Consider the following 20,626-nt stretch of genomic DNA (forward strand, 5'->3'; position numbering starts at 1 on the left):
ACTCTACGCCCCTTCCAGGTCCCGAATACACCCCCCACTGAGTGCTCCCTGTTGGGGCCTGTCCAGCCCTCCTCACCCAACACCCCATTGGCAGACAGAGCCCGACACCAAAGGCCCAGGTGCAACCACAGCTCTGTGGCTGAGTGAGTGTTCCCGTGGCAGGCGTGGTCCCCTCCTGTTCTGTCTAGTCTGACACCCAGAGGCCCCAGCAAGTGGCAGGCATCCTGGAGTGTGCAGGCCAGCTCTCCCGTGCACTGGCCATGGAATCTTGGGCAAGCAGTTTTCCTCTCTGAGCCTCAATTTTTCCTTCTGTAAAATGGGTGATAATAATACGTACATATATACTTTGTGCTGCAGTGAGGAGTAGATACAATAAAGTCTGAAAAGCACTCTCGACATGAACAGGCAGCTGAAAAATCTCACACTCTAGAGCCAGACGTCTTTAGTTGAAATCCTGGCTCTAGGGCTTTCTAGCTATGTAGTGTCTCCACACCTCAGTTTCTTCTTCTGTGAAGTGGGAATAATAATGGCACTTGCCTCAGAGAGTTGCTGTGAGGATGAAACAAAGGGATAATAACAGTGCCTACTTCATAAGCTTGTTGTAACGAGTTATTCCAGGCAAAGTGCACAGACAGCGCCTGGCACATGGGACACACTCAAGAAGGAGGTGCTGTCATGTTGGTACCCAGCCTGGGGAGACTTGTCCCAAGCCTGGCTGGTCTTTGAATGTGTAGCCTGAGCTGTGACCTCTCACCTAAAATCTCCCACCCTCCCTACTTGTATCTCCTTCTTTTCTCTAATGCCCTTGTTTGGTTCAGGGAGGCGAGGTTGGGTGGATCCAGGTGGTCATGGACCCCCAGCTGGGACGGGGCCATGGGTATGAGGGCTTCCTCACTTGGAAGTAAGCCCCCCGGAGCCCTCAATGCTTCCCAGGGCACTGAGTGAGCTAGCTGCCCCGCCCCTGATCCTGGCATTGAACCCCAAGCCTCCTGAGGGGCAGGCCCAGGACAGAGGACAGCTGAGAGCATCTGCCCAGGACGTGAACAGGGAGGGGCTGAGCTGCTGGCCTCCACCACAGGCGCTGACTCATGGCCCCTGCTGGATGGTATAAAGGAACCTGCCCAGAGGCTTCCTGCAGCCGGAGGGAGGAGCTGGCGGGGCAATGGCTCAGGCACCAGTGATCCGTGTGGCCCCAGAGCAGCCCACCCATGGTGTGTGTGTGCTGGGCACTGAGTCTCGGGTCGACGTCTTCAGGTGAGAGGGGGGCTGTGGGCAGGCCTGGGAATGCTGGGCGAGGCTGCCCTGTTGATGCAGGAATGTGTGGTTGGCTCAGGCTTCAGGTGCAAGCTTTGGTAGCCACAACCAGGGGAGCAGCTGGGAGAGATAAGACCTAAGGGGCCCTGGGAGGTGCCCAGGCTCACGGCAGTGGACTCTTTGCCCTGTACGAGTATGAGTTCCTGTGGGCCTCACCACAGAGAATTATTATGAGTCAATCAGGGCCTGTCTTCTCTCACTGTCGAAGCAACAGAAGCTCAGAAAGGGTCTGTGGCTTGCCTAACTTCACACAGCAAGTATGCCCTGGAAGCAAGGCTAGAACCTGGGCCTCCTGAAATGTACCTGGTTCAAGGTACATTTTGTTACCCCACACCACTCAGCAAAGCATAATAGTGTGGGCCTGATGAGATGGCTCTGGCACGGGACAGACCGAGGTGGGGAACCTGGCCCTGCTGTTGGCTAGCTGGGCAACTGAGCCTCATTTCCTCATCTGTGAAATGGGATGATAATACCCAATTCATAGGGTGCTTGTAGGGATTAAACGTGGGAAAAAAAAATGTGAAAACGTTTATTGAGCACTTAGCCAGGGCTAGGTACATGTCAAGTAGTAGTTTTTTCATTCACTCAACAAGAGCCGACTACGTGCCAAGCCATGTGCCAGACTCTGGGGAAAACAAGATGGTAAAAGAATGTTCTCAGGGAGTGCATATGGTTGTTATGGTTACAGTTGTTGTCAGTAAAAGTAATGGCAGCCCTGGTTCCTCCATCCCAGCCAGGAACATTTCCTTGAAAGTACCACTCACTGCCTGTACCCGGGGAGTGTGAGAACAGCAGCAAATATCTGCATGGCCTCCGAGGGCCACAGAGGGGAACGGGAGAACGAAAAGGTTGAAGAATAAAAGAAAAAGAGCCTGATGTCATTTGAGGCCACAAACTGCTCTGAGGATGAGATGCTTGGTGGTGGATACAGAGGAAATGAAAGGGGCCGGAGCTAGCCCAGGCCCCTGGCAGCATTACCAGGCTAGCCCTCTACCCTACATGGGGCCGGGCAGCACTGAGCAGCAGTGGGCTAAGGTCACAAGTGCTTCTTCTGGCTCTGGAGATGGGGACAGAGAGATGGCCAGGGATGGGCCAAGAGGGAGGCACTGCCCACTTCTCCCCAGAAAGAAGGGGAACCCCACAGTTCACAGGTGCCTCAAAATCCTCTTTTCTCCTCCTCCAGATGGCCATGAGCCCTGTCAATTCTATCCCCTAAATATCTCTCATAAGAATAGCTAATATTTACATTGTATTTCCTACATATAACTCATTCAACCCTAACCCTAACCCTAACCCCCTGCCCTGTCTCCTGGGCTACCAACTATGGGTGCATTTCAGTGGGGTGCTCTGGTAGAAGAAGAGGTTCTAGATGAGATCCCAATTCCACCACTCCTGAGCTGTGTGACCAGGTGACCGTGGTCAGGGTGCCTTGGGGCCTCAGTTTTCTTATCTGTAAAATGGGGAGAGTGGTGCCTGCTTTGGAATGCTGCCGTGAATGTTCAATGAAGCAACACGTCTAAAGGGCCAGAACATAGTTGCCCTCAACCAATAGTGCATGCGTTCTCTCCAGCCTCAGTTTCTTCATCTATAAAAAGAAACAATAAAGGTACCTTCATCACAGAGTTGTCATGGAGCTGTACATAAAGTAGTTTACACAGTGCCTAGCACAGAATATATAATAAATGGCAGCTATGGCTATGGGGCAGTTCTGCTCTGTCCTATAGGGTCACTGTGAGTCAAAATTGACTCGACGACAACGGGTTTGGTTTTTTTTTTTTTTTAACTGCAATGACTGGAGTCCTGGTGGCACAGTGGCTAAGCATTCGGTTACTAACCAAAAGATCTGCAGTTCGAGTCCACCAGTCACTCCTTGGAAACCCTGTGGGGCAGTTCTCTGTCCTTAGACTCGCTGAGTCAGAATCACCTTGATGGCAATGGATTTGGTTTTTATTTTGGGTTGCAATGATTGGAGTCCCTGGGTGGTGCAAACAGTTAACATACTCAGCTGCTAACCAGAAGGTTGGAGGATCGAGTCTACCCAAAGATACTTCCAAAGAAAGGCCTGTTGATCTACTTCAGAAAAATCAGCCAGTGGAAACCCTGTGGTTGTAGGAATTGTTGAATGGGAAACTGTTTTTCTGTATATCCTTTCACCAAAAATACAATAAGACATTAAAAAAACAAAACAAAACCAAAACCCTACGGAGCACAGTTCTGTTCTGACTTACATAGGGTCACCATCAGTCGGAACCAACTCAACCACAACTATGTTTTGTTTTGTTTTTTCTAAACTGGTTTATGGCCATGATTGTTTCTGTCACTCGTAATACATCACTGTGTCTATTACAGGAATTCATGCTTTCTTGTCCATGCTTACTCGGGTCATAAGTGGCGAGAATAAGATTCAAACCCAGGTCTGCCTGTTTCCTGCTTGTCTCCATAGCCCCTCTAATCCGGACCCCAACTTCCCTTATCCCCACCTACTCCAGGAACTACAGCCCTGAATTATTCAAGGGACCTTCAAGACTCCTACTTCCTGTCTCTCCCAGCTCCACATTTCTTTCGCGCGGCTCTGAACCTTCTCTTCCACTGACAATTCGATCGTGCCACTCCCTTTCGCCAGAACGTACCCCAGCTCCCCATTGCCCACCATATTGAATCTCAACTCCTGTTGGCCTGAATGCTTTGATTCTCTGCTTCTGCTCCCTGCTCCACTGCCTCCCTGCTTCATTACCTCTCGGTCCCTCAAGTAAGACTAATGCATTCCTCTCCTCCAGCCCAGGAAGTCTGTTGACTCCAGGCTGATTTCTCCCAACTCTGTGGCTTTAAATAGCAATAACAACCCACACCCAGGTGTGGTGCTCTCTTTATCCCACCCTGTGTGTCACTTCATATTTCCCTCAGACTCCAGTCAAGTTCAAGGTAATGCAACAAACTTGTATCAGCATCTTCTAGGGCAGAGTTCTCACAATCCTGCATGCATCAGAATCAAGTGGAATGCTCCTTTAAACCAGGGCTTAGAACCAGTTCGGTCAGGTTGGAACCCCTGCTGAGAACTTGCATTTCTAACAAGTTTCCAGGCAATGCTAAAGATGCTGGTTAGGAACCAATTCTGAGAACCATTAGTAGAGCAGTGGTTCTCAAAATTTGTCATACCTAAGAATCACCTGCGGATCTTGTTAAAATACAGATTCCGATTCAGTATATCTGGGGTGGAAATGCAAATTCTCAGCAGGTGCTGGAACTGGAATGAACCAGTTTGAAGCCCTGGCTAAAACACAGATTGCTGGGACTCAGCTCCACAGTTTCTGATTCAGTAGGTCTTGGTGGGACTCCAATTCCCAGGTGACGCTGATGCTGCTGCTCTGGGGACCAAGCTTTGGGAACCACTGAGCTCTGGTTTAAGAGCTCAGGCTGTTCACCAAAAGGTCTGCAGTTTGAATCCACCATCTGCTCCTTGAAAACCATATGGGGCAGTTCTACTCTGTCCTATAGGGTATCTATGAGTCGGAATCAACTCGATAGCAAAGGGTTTGAATTTTTTTTCTTTGGTTTTGGCCTGCGGAAGAGCACAGTGCTGGTACAGCAGAGTGGGGGCGAGTGCAGACAAGGAAGGCAGCCACAGTATGGTGGACATGACCTCAGGCTTGGCTGCAGGCAGGCCCAGACCTGCCATTATCAGCCGTGTGGCCTGGGCAAGTCACTTCGCCCGTCTGAGTCTCGGTTTCCTCATCTGTAAAGTAGGAGTAACGACACCCCCCCCCATAGGGTGGCTGTGAAAATAGGGGTTAATGGTCACATTGAGAAAGGTGACCAACTGGCCACATGCTGCAGGCTTCACCTTAGTGAAAGTCAGAACTTGGGCAATGCCATGCTTATGACACATTGGCAGTGTCAACACAGGTGACAAAGATTCCAACTGCCGGAATTCCTGAAGGGAGGAGGCAGAGGACACTGTGGCTGCTGGTTGGAAGCTAATGTTTTAATTAGACTTCCCCATGACTTCTCTGATTTTAGCTAAGAATAAACTTTTCTATATTGTCACCTTTTGCTGTTCATATCCTCATGACAGGCAAACATTGGCATGGCTGACTTTTAAAAATTTTCTAGAACGTGTCACTTGCTTTTTCTTTTTTCTTATGAGGGAATTGGTTTTGGTTCCAGTGGTTTTTAATTACCGGCCACCTTTCAGGAACCAAGGCATCATGTCAGTTGAGAGCAGGACTTTCTCAAAGGTGGAGAGAGAGAACTGCTGTCGAGAGAAGCACAGAGAGCAAGGGTGTATGAGTTTCCTATGGCTTCTATAACAAATTACTACAAACCTGGTGGCTTAAAACAACACAAATGTATTATCTTAACGTTTGGAGATCAAAAGTCTGAAAATGAGCTTCACAGAGGTATTGGCAGGGCTGCGTTCCTTCTGGAGACGCTAAGGAGAACCCATTCCTTACCTTTTCCAGCTTCTAGAGGCCACCCACATTCCTTGGCTGATGGTTCCTTCCATCAATCACATTCCAATCTCTGCTTCCACCATTGCATCTCCTTCTCTGACTCTGAGCTTCTTTCCTCCCTCTTGTAAGGACCGTTGTGATCACACTGAACCGACCTCTGATAATCCAGGACAATGTCCTCATCAAAGGGCTGGGTTGGATCCTGAGAAAAGGAAATGAGAGCAGAATAGCATTCCACGTGAAGGACAGACAATAAGCAAAGGCTGCAAGATGAAAGCGTTTCAGCAGGTGTGGGGAACTGTGAGTGAACCTACCTGATGGCAGAGTGAGGAAAACATGGTGGGGGACAGTGGAAATACAGGAGGCTCTTGGACCAAGAAGCAACATGCCTAGAGCTAAGCTTCGGCAAGCGACTCTGCTTCTACGTGCCTCAATTTCCTCTTCTGTAAAATGGAGATAATAATATACCTACAGGGTATAGGGTGGTGATGGGAACTGAATAAGTTAATTCATGAAAAGAACTTGAACACTGCCTGGCACAAAGAAATAAATCAATGCTCTATACGTGTTCATTTGTTAAAATTTAAGAACTTGAAATTGACTTTATGCTGACAGAATGAGGGTCCAAGCCAGGGAGGACAGCAGACGAAATAAAATCAGGGGAAGGGAGGGGAAAAAAAAAGTGTGAGGAAAAGAGTTTTTCTTTTTTTATCTACTTTGGCTTTCTTTGGTTCTTCAGAACATACTTTAAAAACTTCTCCCCTGAAGGCAAAACATTAAAATATTAGTAATTGTCTCTAAGTGGCAAGACCCCATTTTCTTCTAGGAAAGGGTTTTGTCCTGTAGTAGTTGTCTGGGAGGTAGTGGCTCAGTGGTAGAATTCTCTCATCTTCCATGCAGGAGACTCAGTTACGATTCCAGCCAGTGCACCTCATGGCAGCCACCACCTGTCTGTCATTGGAGGCCTGCATGCTGCTATGATGCTGAACAGGCTTTAGTGGAGCTTCCAGACTGGATGGATTAGGAAGAAAGGCCTGGCAATCTACCTCCAAAAATCAGCCAATGAAAAACCCTGCAGATCACAAAGGTCCAGTCCACAACGGATCGTGCATATGGCAGAGGACTCTGCAGTGTTTTTCATTCCTTTGTGCATGGGGCCCCCATAAGCCACCTTACTAAGTCCTTACTATTTCTTTTTTTTCTTTTGTCTGTAGATTCTTCTAGGTTTTGCAGACAATCATACTATCTGCAAATATTGGCCATTTTTCTTACTTTTCAATCTATACCTTTTCTTTTTCTTCTCTTGCTGGAGGAGCTGGAATCTGCTGTACACCGTTGAAACCGTGGTGATCGTGGGCATCCTTGTCATGTCCCTGACCTTAAGGGAAGGTTTACAAAATTTCTCTATTACCTGTGATGCTTTCTGTGGGTTTCTTGTTTACCTTTATCAACTACTTACAAAATATGTGCTTTATCTGTAGTGATGGCTTTTCCTGTATTCCTCATTCTTTTTTCTTGATCAGCCTTGCCAGACATATGTCAGTTTTGTTAGTTTGTTCTAAGAACCAACTTTTGGCTTTGTTGATTTAGTTGTTTCTAGTTTTTTTAGTTCATAGATTTCTGCTATATTTATTTTCTTTATTTGGGGAGGTTACACCCTGTTTTCTTAACTTTTGGTCTTTTAAAAAAATACATAAGCATTTAAGGCACAAAGTACCACTTTTACACCCACCCATTTGATTTCTAAGTATTATTATTTAATCTCCATTACTAAGTTTCCTTTGGTTTATGAGTTATTTACAAGCTTGGTTTTTAAAATTCCAAATGTATGGTAAAGGGGTTTGAAAAATATACTTTCTGTTAACGAATTCCAACTTAGTTATGTTGTGATCAAAGAATATGCTACCTATTCTATCTGTTACCTGTTCTTTAATGTTTGTTGAAATTTACCTTTTGGCCAAGTTTGGGTCAATATTTTAAATGATCCATGTATGCCTTGCCTTGGAAAATATATTTTATAACTTTCTTGTATATAGACAGCATTTGTTTAGATTTACCAAAATATTTACCATTTTATTTGCTCACAAATTTTCTTTTTACCTCATATCATATTTCTGGTGTCAGAAATCTTCTTCCTAAAGTATGTCTTTAGAAGTTGCTTTGGTGAAAGTCTGTTGGTTTTAAAATATCAAATTTTGCTCATCTGAAATGTCTTTATTAAAAGTTTTGGTGGGTTCACAATTCTAGATTAATAATCAGTTTTTCAAACTACTTTGAAGATACCATTCAACTGTCTCCTGAATTTCATTGTTGCTGTTCAGAAGCCTTCTTTCAACCTAATCGATATTCCTTTATAGATTATCTGACTCTTCCTTCTAGATTCCTTTAAGATCTTCTTTTCATCTTTGGTGTTCTTTAGTTTAACTACTCTGTGTGTGTGTGTGTATGTGTGTGCATGCACACGTGTGCACATGTGCATGCACAGAGAAGGGATTCCTTAGATATTTCCCTTACTCCTTATGATCTAAGCAATGGCTTGAAAAGCATATTGTATTCATGATTCAGTTATTTTTTAAGACAAATGTCCTTCAGAGTATCTGGTCTGCCATAACCCCAGAAGTAGAAGTCTGCGTGATTCTTCATTTGTGTACAGCCCTGTGTGTGCATTTGTGTGGGTGTAAAGCTTCAACCTACTGAAGACGAATGACGTCGCATTCATCATCAAAAAGAACATTTCAAGATCTATCCTGAAGTACAACGCTGTTAGTGATAGGATGATATCCATATCCCTACAAGGAAGGCCAGTTAATATGACTGTTATTCAAATTTACCCACCAACCACTAACGCTAAAGATGAGGAAATTGAAGGTTTTTACCAATTTCTGCAGTCTAAAATTGATCAAACATGCAATCAGGATGCATTGATAATTAGTGGTGATTGGAACATGAAAGCTGGAAACAAAGAACGATCAGTAGTTGGAAATTTTGGCCCTGGTGATAGAAACAATCCTGGAGATAGCATGGTAGAATTTTGCAAGACAAATGATTTCTTCATTGCAAATATCTCTTTTTAATCAACATAAATGGTGACTGTACACGTGGACCTCACCAGTTGGAATACATAGGAATCAAATAGACTGCATCTGTGAAAGAGACAATGGAAAAGCTCAATATCATCAGTCAGAACAAGGCAAGGGGTGACTGAGGAACAGACCATTAATTGCTCATATGCAAGTTCAAGTCGAAGCTGAAGAAAATTAAAACAAGTCCATCAGAGCCAAAATGCAACCTTGAGTTTCCACCTGAATTTGGAGGCCAATCTCAAGAATAGATTTGATGCATTAAACACTGATGACTGAAGACTAGATGAGTTATGAAATGACATCAAGGACATCACACATGAAGAAGGCAAAAAAGACAGGAAGGAAAGAAAATGCCAAAATGGGTACCAGAAGAAACTCTGAAACTTTCTCTCAAATGTAGAGTAGCTAAAGCGACTGGAAGAAATAATGAAGTGAAAGAGCTGAACAGAAGATTTCAAAAGACAGCTTGAGAAGACAAAGTAAAGTATTATAATGAAGTGTACAAAGACCTGGAGTTAGAAATCCAAAAGGGAAGAACACACTCAGAATTTCTCAAGCTGAAAGAACTGAAGAAAAAATTGAAGCCTCGAGTTGCAATATCGAAGGGGTCTATGGGCAAAATATTGAACGATGCAGGAACCATCAAAAGAAGATGGAAGGAATACACACAGTTGCTGTACCAAAAATAATTGGTCGACATTCAACTATTTCATGTGATCAAGAACGAATGGTATTGAAGGAAGAAGTCCAAGCTGCACTGAAGGCATTGGTGAAAAACAAGGCTCCAGGAATTGACAGAATACCAACTGAGATGCTTCAACAAATGAATGCAGCACTGGAGGTGCTCACTTGTTTTTGTTAAGAAATTTGGCCAATCGACTGGAAGAGATCCATATTTGTGGATTCCATAGAAAGGTGATCCAACAGAATGCAGAAATTATCCAACAGTATCTGTATTATCACATGCAAGTAAAATTTTGTGGAAGATAGTTCAAAAACAGTTGCAGCGGTACATTGACAGGGAACCACCAGAAGAAATTCAAGCTGAATTCAGAAGAGGGTGTGAAATGAGGGATATCATGATGTCAGATGGAGCTTGGCTGAAAGCAGAGAATACCAGAAAGATGTTTACCTGTGTTTTATGGACTACGCAAAGGCATTTGACAGTGTGGATCATAACAAATTATGGCTAATATTGCGAAGAATGAGAATTCCAGAGCATTTAATTGTGCTCACGTGGAAACTGTACATAGACCAAGGGAGAGTCATTTGAACAGAACAAGGGGATACTGCATGGTTTAAAATCAGGAAAGGAGTGTGTCACGGTTGTATCCTTTCACCATACCTATTCCATCTGCACGCTGAGAAATAATTTGAGAGGTACAACTTTATGAAGAAGAATGCAGCATCAGGACTGGAGGAAGACTCACTAATAATCTGTGATATGCAGATGATACAACCTTGCTTGCTGAAAGTGAAGAGGACTTGAAGAACTTACTGATGAAGACCAAAGACCACAGCCTTCAGCATGGATTACACCTCAACATAAAGAAAACATTAATCCTCACAAGTGGACCAATAAGAAATATTATGATAAACGGAAAAGACTGAAATTGTCAAGGACTTAATTTTCCTTGGATTCATAATCAATGCCCATGGAAGTAGCAGTCAAGAAATCAAATGACGTATTACTTGGGCAAAGATACTGTAAAACATGCTTTAAAATGTTAAAAAGCAAAGATGTCACTTAGAAGACTAAATTGTTCCTGACCCAAGCCATGATATTTTCAATTGCCTCATATGCATGGGAAAGCTGGACAATGAATAAGGAAGGCCGAAGAAGAATTGATGCCTTTGAATTATGGTATTGGCAAAGATTGTTGAATATAGCATGGACTGCCAGAAGAACGAACAAATCTGTGTTGGAAGAAGTACAGTCAGAGTGCTCCTTGGAACCAAGAATGGCAAGACTTCGTCTTGCTCACTTTGGACATGTTATCAGGAAGGACCAGTCCCTGGAGAAGGACATCATGCTTGGTAAGGTAGATGTTCAGCAAAAAAGACGAAGACCCTCGTCAAGGTGGATTGACACAGTGGCTGCTACGACTGGCTTAAGCACAGCAACAATTGTGAGGATGGCGCAGGGCCGGGCAGTGTTTGATTCTGTTGTACGCAGTGTCGCTACGAGTCTGAACTGACTCAGTGGGCACCTAACAACAGCAACAACTAACCTCTGGGTGTACCCATCACTCTATGCATACGTCCAGCTGTGTGTGGGTGATGTGCACGTCTCTGTTACTTTCCTAATTCAAATATAAGCCCTTCAGGTCAGGAGCTTCTCTTTCTCTATCTCCCGACAACCTCACGATACTCCCAGATCAAGCGCGCACTGGCTGCCACTTGGTGTTTACACCTGTCAGAAAAAGGTGGAATGCTGAAAAGAGTAGGATGGGCCAGACCCTTCCTCACTGGGTCTCTCTGTCTCTCCCTGTTTCTCTTCCACAGCTCTGCCCCCAAGGGCTGCACGTCCTTCAGCATCAGTGCCTCCCCAGAAGTGGTCGTGAATGTTGCCCACGTCCGTCCAGTCAAGAAGAAGCCCACAGGTTCTTCCACATGGCCCCTGGGCCCTAGGCTGGAGGTAACCATGACAATGAAGGCTCCTAGCAATAGTACAGATGACCAGAAGGTGAGTGTGGCTGCTGTGGGGTGGGATGTATGGATGGAGGTCAGCAGGGCAGGAGCTACTTACAGCCTGTCCTGCCTGGATACACAGCCCTGGCAGAGCCTCCTTCCCTCTGGTAAAGCTCACGATGGCTTCTTCCAGCCATTGCATCGTCGTAGACAACACTGTGGGGATACCAGGGGGTTATGGATACCAGGGCTTGGATTAAATTCATTTATTCAGCAAATGTTTAGTAAGAACTGACTGCATGCCAGGCACTGCTAGGCACTGGGATAGAAATAGACAAGACAGACGAAGTCTCAGCCCTCATGAGGCTTACAACCCATGAGTGAGGGCAGCAGATAATAATTAGGGAAATAAACAAGAATTACAAATGGCGGTGAGTGCTATGAAGGCCACAGGCAGGAAGCCCCAGGGAACTCTGCTCCATGCCTCCTGTATCAGCTTTCTGTGGCTGCTTTAACAAGTTACCACAAACTGTTGGCTTAAAACAACAAAAATGTATTATCTCACAGTTGTAGAAGCCAAAACTCCAAAATTAAGATGTCAACAGGGCCACACTCTCTCTGGAGGCTCTAGGGGAGACTCGGTTCCTTGCCTCTTTCAGCTTCTGCTGGTGGTTGGCATTCCTTGGCTTATGGCTGCATCGCTCTAATCTCTGCCTCCACGGTCACATTGTTCTTCCCGTTTCTGTGTGGTCTCTCCCCGCCTCAGTCCTATAAGGACATTTGCCATTATAAGGGCATATTTCTAGGGCTCACCTTCATAATCCAGGATGAGCGCCTCATCTCAAGATTCTTAATTACATCTGCATAGGTCCTGTTTCCAAATAAGGCAATGTCTTAGGCTGACTTCTCTAGAGAAGCAAAACCAGTAAAGTGTATGAATACATATAGAGAGATTTATATCAAGGAAATGGCTCACGCGATTGTAGAGACTGGAACGTTCCAAGTCGGTGGATCAGGATAGAGGCTTCTCCTGATTCATGTACCCACAGGGGCTGGCAAACCCAAGATTGGCAGGTCAGGGAGCAGGGCTCTTGCTCACAGGCTGTGAAGATGGACAAATCCCAGGTTGGCAGACAAGGCTGCAAGTCTTCTCCTGATTCACATAGGTGCAGGGGCTGGTGAACCCAAGATTGGCAGGTCGGAGAGCAGGAATCAGCTGCAGAATCCAGAGCTAGCAAAAGCTAGGATGTCTACTTATATTCAGATGCAGGCCACATGCCCCAAGACCATCACTGAACCCACTACACTCCTTTGACTGTAGATGGGCCAAACAGGACCCTCTCAAGTTCCACAGAGATATCTGAGCCAACAGCCACTTGCTCCCAGAAGGATGGGCCAAGCAGATTCCTCCCTGGGAGCAGAAAGTTGTCACCAGCTCTGGGAGCACAGAGCTGGGGGATTCAGGCAGGTCAAGGAGGGGATGGTCAGGGAAAACTTCCTGGAAGAAGTGGCAAGCTGAGGGATGGGTACAAGAAAACCATGTAAGTGAGAGCTTTACATAGAGGAGGTGGCCTGTGTGCGTACTCTGAATGAGGAGGGTGGGAAACATGTTGGAGAAACTGAGGTAGTTCTATATGCCAAGATGGGAGGGTAGGTAGGAAAGTGAGTGAGAGAGGGAGCCGGCATAAAGGGTTTGGCATCAGGGACCTCGTTTTCTGAGGGCAACAGGAAGCCAATGGAAATTTTTCAGCAAGGGAGCAACACTACCACATTTGCATGTTAGAAAGATCTCACTGGCTGAAGCGCAGCAAGTAGATAGGATCTAGGCAGCAGACTGGAGGCAGGGAGGCCAGGCAGGAGACTGATGCCTTGGTTTATACAAGAGGCAACAGTGGCCATGACATTACCCTAGACCACCCCATTCTCTACAAGGCAGGTCCAAATACTTCAGCAGGCTCCATCAGAAGCTCATCTTCTTCTGGTGGCAGCTTTTTTATTTCGTTTTGGGGAACTTCCTACTGCCATTTTGCTTGGAGGTGTCCATCCAGATGCTGTACTGTCCTTGGACAGGCTGAGCCAATCAGATGTGTTCTCCCCAGATTTTGAACCTCGGGTAAAGGACGTTGGTGTTTCTTAATCTCAACAGCACCCACCCTGAAGAGACCACCACCCATGTAAAGCTCATGCTCCCCAGATTCCCCCAGGGCTTGGGCTCTAGCCTCTCTGAGATCTGGTTCTTCAGGTCTTTCCTTAATCTCTTTCGCTTGCCAGAGTCACTCTATAGGGTTCTAACCAACCCTCTCCCTCTAATCCCTTTTCCATGGTGCCTGTAGCCACTAAACTCCTACTCACCTTCTAAGACCCACCTCAAAATGTACCTCTTCATTAGATCCTCCCTGATACCTTCAGGCAGAGTGAGTCACTCCATTTCTGGGCTCCCACAGAACCTTCTTCTATAACATCATAGTTATTTGTGTTGTTTGTTAGCCTTTACCTCCACCAACTGGGGCACTCCTTGCAGGCTGAGACTATGTCTTGCCCATCCTTGTCTCCCCAGTGCCCAACCCTGAGCTGGCATATAGCAGGGGGCCAGTCAGTGTTTGTTGAATGAATAAGAGAAGTCATTAGTGGTCTGCTGCTGTCCTGTAGGTTCGAATTTCATACTATGGACCTGAGTCCCAGCCAACCCAAGCTCTGCTCTACCTCACTGGAGTTGGTAAGTGATGGCCAGGATCCTGGAGCACCAGCTACTCCCTACACACACACACACACCTGCAAGGCATCTCTCCAGCTATACTCTGGAACTTGTTTTAGACTGAACAGAGGAAAAGGACAGGTTCTAGCCAGTCAAGGATGTGTTAGTTCATAAATATTTCCTCCCAAGTCAGTGAACCACAAAAAATACAATTGATAGGGGTGTGTAGGAAGCTTCAATTACATCCTATTAATATTTATTTTTCAGGTTAGGTGGTGGGTACATGGATTTTCAATATATGAGTCTCTATACCTTTTTGACACCTCGAATTTTTGTAGTAAAAGTTGATCATGTCTTATAGTATAATATAGACCAGAGTTTCCAAATTTCTGTGATTTATATCCCGTCTTCACAATTTTTGCCATATCAATGATCCATCTATACTAATATATATTTTTAATATTCTTATTTGAACAAAATCCATTTTTAAGCTTGTCCTCATCTTGAGTGGTAGTATCATGATGTTATTATTTAAATGTGTATTAAATATCTAAACAACATTTTGATGTATCCTGGTCAGCCTGATCATTAGAGCATATGAACAGTTCATATTAAATACACAAACAGCCACTCACTAGGGGGTCACTCACTAGGAGTTGGAGCTGGGGCCAGAGCCTTGAGAGCCAAGTAAGGTGTACTTGCAGGGCTTCACATCGAACCTCCTATCAGGGTGGCTGGGAATTCCTTCTGAAATTCCTCTGGGTGGCTGCATGTCTAGGGTCTGCACTACAGTTGTGGGCCCTTGAAGGAGAATGGGTGTGAGCAGAAGTCCCCCTCAGCTGTCTGAATGGCTGCCATATCTCTTGAGAGCCCTAGTGCGGGAGGGATTCTTTGAACCTATGTCTCCTGGGAAAGGAGAGGGAACGATGTTTCCCACCCTTGGTGCACACAGTCTCCTGAACTAAGGACCTGCCCATCCAGGGCCAGGCAAGTGCCCCTACCCTGTACCTTCACCAATCCTCTCCTCTTATTTGGTGGGATTTCAGAAATCTCCCTGCTCACAGACATCACCCGCACGGGCAAAGTGAAGCCGGGCAAAGTGAAGCCAACCAGAAAAGCCAGGAACAACCAGGTACCCTGTAACCTTGACCCACATCCCCATCTGCTCCTTTTAGCTCCTCTGGGTTCTCCTGGGGCGACCTCTTGTGGTGAGGAAGTGAACGGCAGTCTGTCTCATGTATTAATACATATTGACCATTTGAGAGACACAATTTAGAAAGTAAAAACCAAAAAAAGAAAAGAAGAAATTAAAATCAACATTAACATTTTGGTTTATATATTTCCCACCTCTTTTAAGAGACCAGGTTTTCACCATCTGTGGACTCAGAGAGTGTGTTGTCCTGGAAACTATCACCAGCTAACACACAGCAGAGGAAAGATTTGTAAGCAGGTCTCTCTGGCTCAAAATCTCCTTGTTGTTGTTAGTTGTTCTCGAGTCAGTTCAGATTCAAGGCGACCCCATGCGTGCAGGGGAGAACAGTTCCATAGTGTTTTCAAAGCTGCAACCTTTCAGAAGCAGATCCCCATGGCCTGTCTTCCAAGGTGCCTCTGAGTGGACTCGAACTGCCAACCTTTTGGCTAGTAGTCGAGTTCTTAACCATTTGTGACACTCAAGGACTCTCAGAATCCCCTCCCACTCAGAATCCCCTAGCCCTGGCTTAATGACTTCCCCTTGGTATTGCCCATATCCGGTGATAACAGAGAAAGGAAGAAATGACAAGGGGCGGAGGAGGGAAGGAGCCAGGTGGGACAGCGAATGTGTGCTGAGGGAAGCTAGGGTGGTGGGGAGGGCAGAAGGGACGTGTGTGCAGTAGTCTTAACCCAGGGTCCATGGATAAACTTCAGGGTGTCCCTGAACCCCCAAAACAGCCTGTATTATTTTATACTGATACGTGCACTATGGGAGGCCGTGACCTGTAAAAAGTTTAAGATCCCTCTTGTGGGGTCAATTAAAAGTAAGGGAAAGCGTGGGAAAGCGGGAAAAAGATTCTGGAAAAATTACAACTCTGGGAGTAGAATCCACTCTTTTTTGTTCTACTCAAAATCTAGTCACCCCCAGTGGCAAATGCTCTCCGACAAAGGGAAGGCGTTGTCACTATTAGATTCCCTACCAGGTGGGGTCCCTTAATTTGCTTTCATCTTTGTACAGACAGTACCTGGCTGCTAAGAATAGACCTGTACTTTGGTAAATGAGTACTTAAGAGTTCACATAATAGTAACTATTTAGATTAGAATCTTCACATCAAGATTTAGCTCCACTTAGTTTGTCAACAGTTTTAAAAAGTTGTTAAAGTCCATTTAACTGGAAGCCCTGGTGGGGTAGTGGTTAAGTGCTACAGCTGCTAGCCAAAGAGTCAGCAGTTTGACTCTACCAGGTGCTTCGTGGAAACTCTATGGGGCAGTTGTACTCTGTCCTATAGGGTTGCTATGAGTCGAAATCGACTCGACGGCACTGGGTTTGTTTTTTTTTTTTTTTTTTTTGGTTTACTCTGTCCTGTAGAGTCGCTATAGGTTGGAATCGACTCGACGGCAACGGGTTTGTTTTTTTTTAAGTCCATTTTACTGACATCACCACCTTTTGAAAAATGATGGGCTCTATTTTCGGTGAACGCGTTTATGACTTTGTAGGCAGGCAAAAATCCCCTCTTGGGACCAAAGAATTACTTGATGTGGGAGCAGAAAGTGTAATCTGCAGGAAGCTGATGAGAAGATGGAGGGAGGTAGTTCAGCTTCCCCCAAGAGTTGGGGGGCTCTATGAGGGTTCCTAAGTGTTCCCCATCTCTCCTGGGTGTCCACAGAGGACCTGGACCTGGGGCCCTCACGGACAGGGCGCCATCCTCCTGGTGAACTGTGACAAAGACAATCCCAAATCCTCCACCATGGACTTCAAGAATAATGAAGTGAATAACAGCAAAGGTAAAGACCCCTGATTCCTAGAGGGAAAGGGGTTTTGTCCACATGGCCTGAGCCTCGTATCAGCACTCTGAAATAGGGTTAGTGAAAGCACGCCCTTGTTAGGATGCTCATTTTACAGGTGAAGAAAAGGGAAAAGATCCTGAAAGGGTGAATGACCTGTCCATGGTCACACAGCAGTCAGAGAAGAGCTGGGACCAATGCCGAGTTTCTTCCAGGCTCCAATTCCCATTCCCCTGCTCCCTGTCCAACTCAAATTTCTGCTCTTGGGTGGAACTTGGAGCCCAAAATAATCTCAGATGAAAGCCTGCCCCAAATACAAGCCAGAGCAGCCCCTGGGCACTGCTCTGAACACTTTAGAATCATTAACTCACCTGATCCTTTTTAACACAAAGCTAAGAAATACGCACTATCATCATTTTCATTCTACCAAGGCACAGAGAAATTAAGCAATTGGCCCAAGGTTACACAGCTAGTAAGAAGCAGGCTTAGGATTTGAACGCAGGCATCCTGACACCAGGGCAGGTTTAGGGCCACAAGGAGGGTGGTAGGCTAGGTAAGGGGACAGGGTCCCCTGTCACAACTCTGGGCTGCTGAGCTGTGACCAGGACATCACCACTTGCTGGAGGAGGGTGCTAAGTGGGTGAGGTTGGTGATGCCAGGGCAGCAGCTGTGGCCTTCCTGGGGAGCTGCTAGGATAACACAGAAATAGATGCATTGTAAAGTTGCATCCCATCCGGTTGGTCTGGCCTGAGGCCAGGGGTCAGCCTCTACACAGTGCCTGGTACAAAGTCACGGTCAAAGTCATGGCCCTTTGTGAGTACTCCTAGAGTGCGAGGCACTGCAGTAAGCATTACATATGCATTACCTCATCTTACCTGCATGACAGCTCTAAGGTTGGGCACTGCTCTTAGCCCTTGTCTTAGGGTTCTCCAGAAAAACAGAACCAGTAATATATATGTGTGTGTATGTATATATAGAAAGAGAGAGAAAGAGGGATTTACTTCAAGGGATTGGCTCACTCAGTTGTAGGGACTAGCAAGTCCAATTGTAGATCAGGTGGCAGGCTGGAGACTCTTGCAGGCTTGCATCCCAAGATCTGTAGTTCAGCTGACAGGGAAAGTATAGAATAAAGAGAGAGAGCGAGTTCTGCCAAAATATCTATTTAAAGTCTGGAGGCAGACCACATCCTAAGGAACTCTCCTCTCAACTGACTGATTGATTGATTACATTGCATTAGATTATATTATGGAACAGCAACTGGTCTAGTGTTTGGCCAAATCAACTGGAAACTGTAGCCTAGCCAAGCTGACACATAAAATGAACCATCACAGCCCTGTCTTACTGATGAAGAAACTGAGGTACCAGGAACTGAGATAACGTTTCCACGCTCACACGGAGCCAAGATTCAGACCTAGCTGACTCCAAAGCCTTTAGCTTCTTGACTCTCATCCAGTCCATCAGAAACTATTGCTTGAGAGCATCACCCTCCCATGCCCTTGTCAGTATTGTTCAGGTTGGCTCACGAACTTCACTTCCTGCCCAAGACAGTGAGAAAGAATATTTGCAACCACTCATTCCACAAACAGTTATTGAGCACCTGCCATGTGCTAGTCACTGTTCTAGGTGCTTCTAGGTTCCAAGTGCTGGAGACACAGCAATGAACAGGGTAAGCGTGGTACCTGCTCTGCCGAGCTTACATCCTGGTGGAAGGAGACCAAAAATCTAACGCCTTTCCAAAATGAAAAAAGATCATCTCAAACACTGGAAATACCATGGAGAAAATAAAATTGGACAATGTGATAAAGAAGGGTCTTGAGGGCGAGGGGTGGAGGGCAGTGAGCCTCTGCCAGGGAGTCAGGAGATTAGCCAGGTGTCTGTGCAGGTCTGGCCAGCCAGGGGTCTCAGGGCCTGCATCTCAGACCATGCCCTTCTCATTCCAGATCTCCAAGACATGTCGCTGATGACCTTGAGCACAAAGACCCCCAAGGACTTCTTCACCAAGTATCAGCTGGTGCTCCATGTGGCCAAATCAGAGATGAGCAAAGTGCGCGTATTTCATGAGAAATGTGAGTTGTCCTTGGCCTTCATCTGTCTCTTCATCTGTCCTTTCTCCCTATCTGTGATCCCCGCCTGCCCCAACCAATGGGGCATAGCCCCTTCATGGATAAGTCCCGAGCACCCACTATGAGCCAGGTTCTAAGAACTGGGGATGCAGCCTGAGTAAGACAGACGGCGTCTCTGCCACTACCTTCTAGAGGGGGACACAGACAAAAATACAAGCACATACACACACAAATGAGATAATATTTGGTGCTAGTGAGCCCTGTGAAGAAAATAACCTCCTTCCCAAGGACTCTTGTTACTGTTCTCTGCTTCTCTCTCTCTCACAATGGACTCATGTTTACAGAGATTTTGAATCCAAGCAGACTGCATGCATTAGGCAATAATTCATTCTCCAACATCCAACATCAGAACCAAAACCGGTTGCCATGGAGTTGATTCCAACTCATGGCGACCCCATGTGTCAGAGTAGAACTGTATGTTCCATAGGGTTTTCAATGACTGGTTTCCCAGAAGTAGATTGCCAGGCCTTTCTTCCAAGGTGCCTCTGGGGGGACTTGAACCTCCAACCTTTCAGGTAGCAGCCGAGCGCATTAACCATCGATACCACCCAGGAAGTCCTCCTGCTAATTAAAGATGTCAGGAATTGCTCAGCAGTGCACCAACACCTGCCGCTAAGTGCCAGTCTCCGTTCTAGACTAGAAGCACAGAGCAACAAACAAAACAAAGTCTCCGCCCTCAAGTTGCTTTCATCTTAGAGGGTTGAGCGATGATATGTAAAATTAAGCAAAATACCAAGTGTGTGAGATGATGTCAAATGCTATGTAAAAAAATACAACAAGGAAGGGGATGTGGAGTAAGAGGTGGAGTCAGAGTGTGTAGAGAGGGTGGTCAGGAAAGGCTTCCCTGACAGTTGTCATTTGAGCAGAAGGGGGTGTTGGATAGCAGACATGGGAGGGGGAGTGAGGGCATTACAGGCAGAAAGAACACCCAATGCAAAGGCCCTGAGGTGAGATCACACCTGTGGGCTAGAAGAAAGCAGGGAGGCCAGTGGGGCTGGAGTGGGCTGTGCAAGGGGGAGAGTGATAGATGAGGAGAAAGGGGCAGCTCAGTAGGCTTCTACTGACTTGCCTACAAGATGGGGGAGGCCAATCAGATGGGTTTGTGCAGAGACCTAATGTGATCTGACTTACTTCCATTCTTACCGTTGTTATTAGTTGCCCACCTGTTGATTTCAGCTCGTGGCCATGCCACGTGTCCAGAAGAGAACTGCTCCATAGGGTTCAAAGCTGTGACCTTTCAGAAGCAGATCGCCCGGGCTGTCTTTCGACCTTGCCTTTGGGTGGATCTGAACTGCCAACCTTTTAACTAGTAGTTGAGCCACCCAGGGACTCCTTTCCATACCAAAGTAATTC

At 46.0% G+C, this 20,626-nt stretch overlaps 1 protein-coding gene across 1 annotated transcript in view; it reads left to right on the top strand.

Moving 5' to 3' along the window:
- Nucleotides 1–1,131: 1,131 nt before the first annotated feature.
- LOC126072627 (protein-arginine deiminase type-4-like) overlaps nucleotides 1,132–20,626 on the top strand; it is a 33,041-nt gene continuing 13,546 nt past the window's right edge. Inside the window, exons 1-6 of the mRNA XM_049878070.1 lie at nucleotides 1,132–1,254; nucleotides 11,354–11,534; nucleotides 14,129–14,195; nucleotides 15,221–15,306; nucleotides 17,033–17,150; nucleotides 19,091–19,216. Of these exons, the coding sequence (XP_049734027.1) occupies nucleotides 1,163–1,254; nucleotides 11,354–11,534; nucleotides 14,129–14,195; nucleotides 15,221–15,306; nucleotides 17,033–17,150; nucleotides 19,091–19,216 (670 nt within the window). The 5' untranslated portion in view covers nucleotides 1,132–1,162. The remainder of the gene's footprint in view (nucleotides 1,255–11,353; nucleotides 11,535–14,128; nucleotides 14,196–15,220; nucleotides 15,307–17,032; nucleotides 17,151–19,090; nucleotides 19,217–20,626) is intronic.

This window comes from Elephas maximus, chromosome 3 (assembly GCF_024166365.1).
Source record: "Elephas maximus indicus isolate mEleMax1 chromosome 3, mEleMax1 primary haplotype, whole genome shotgun sequence".
In the NCBI taxonomy this organism is placed as follows: domain Eukaryota; kingdom Metazoa; phylum Chordata; class Mammalia; order Proboscidea; family Elephantidae; genus Elephas; species Elephas maximus.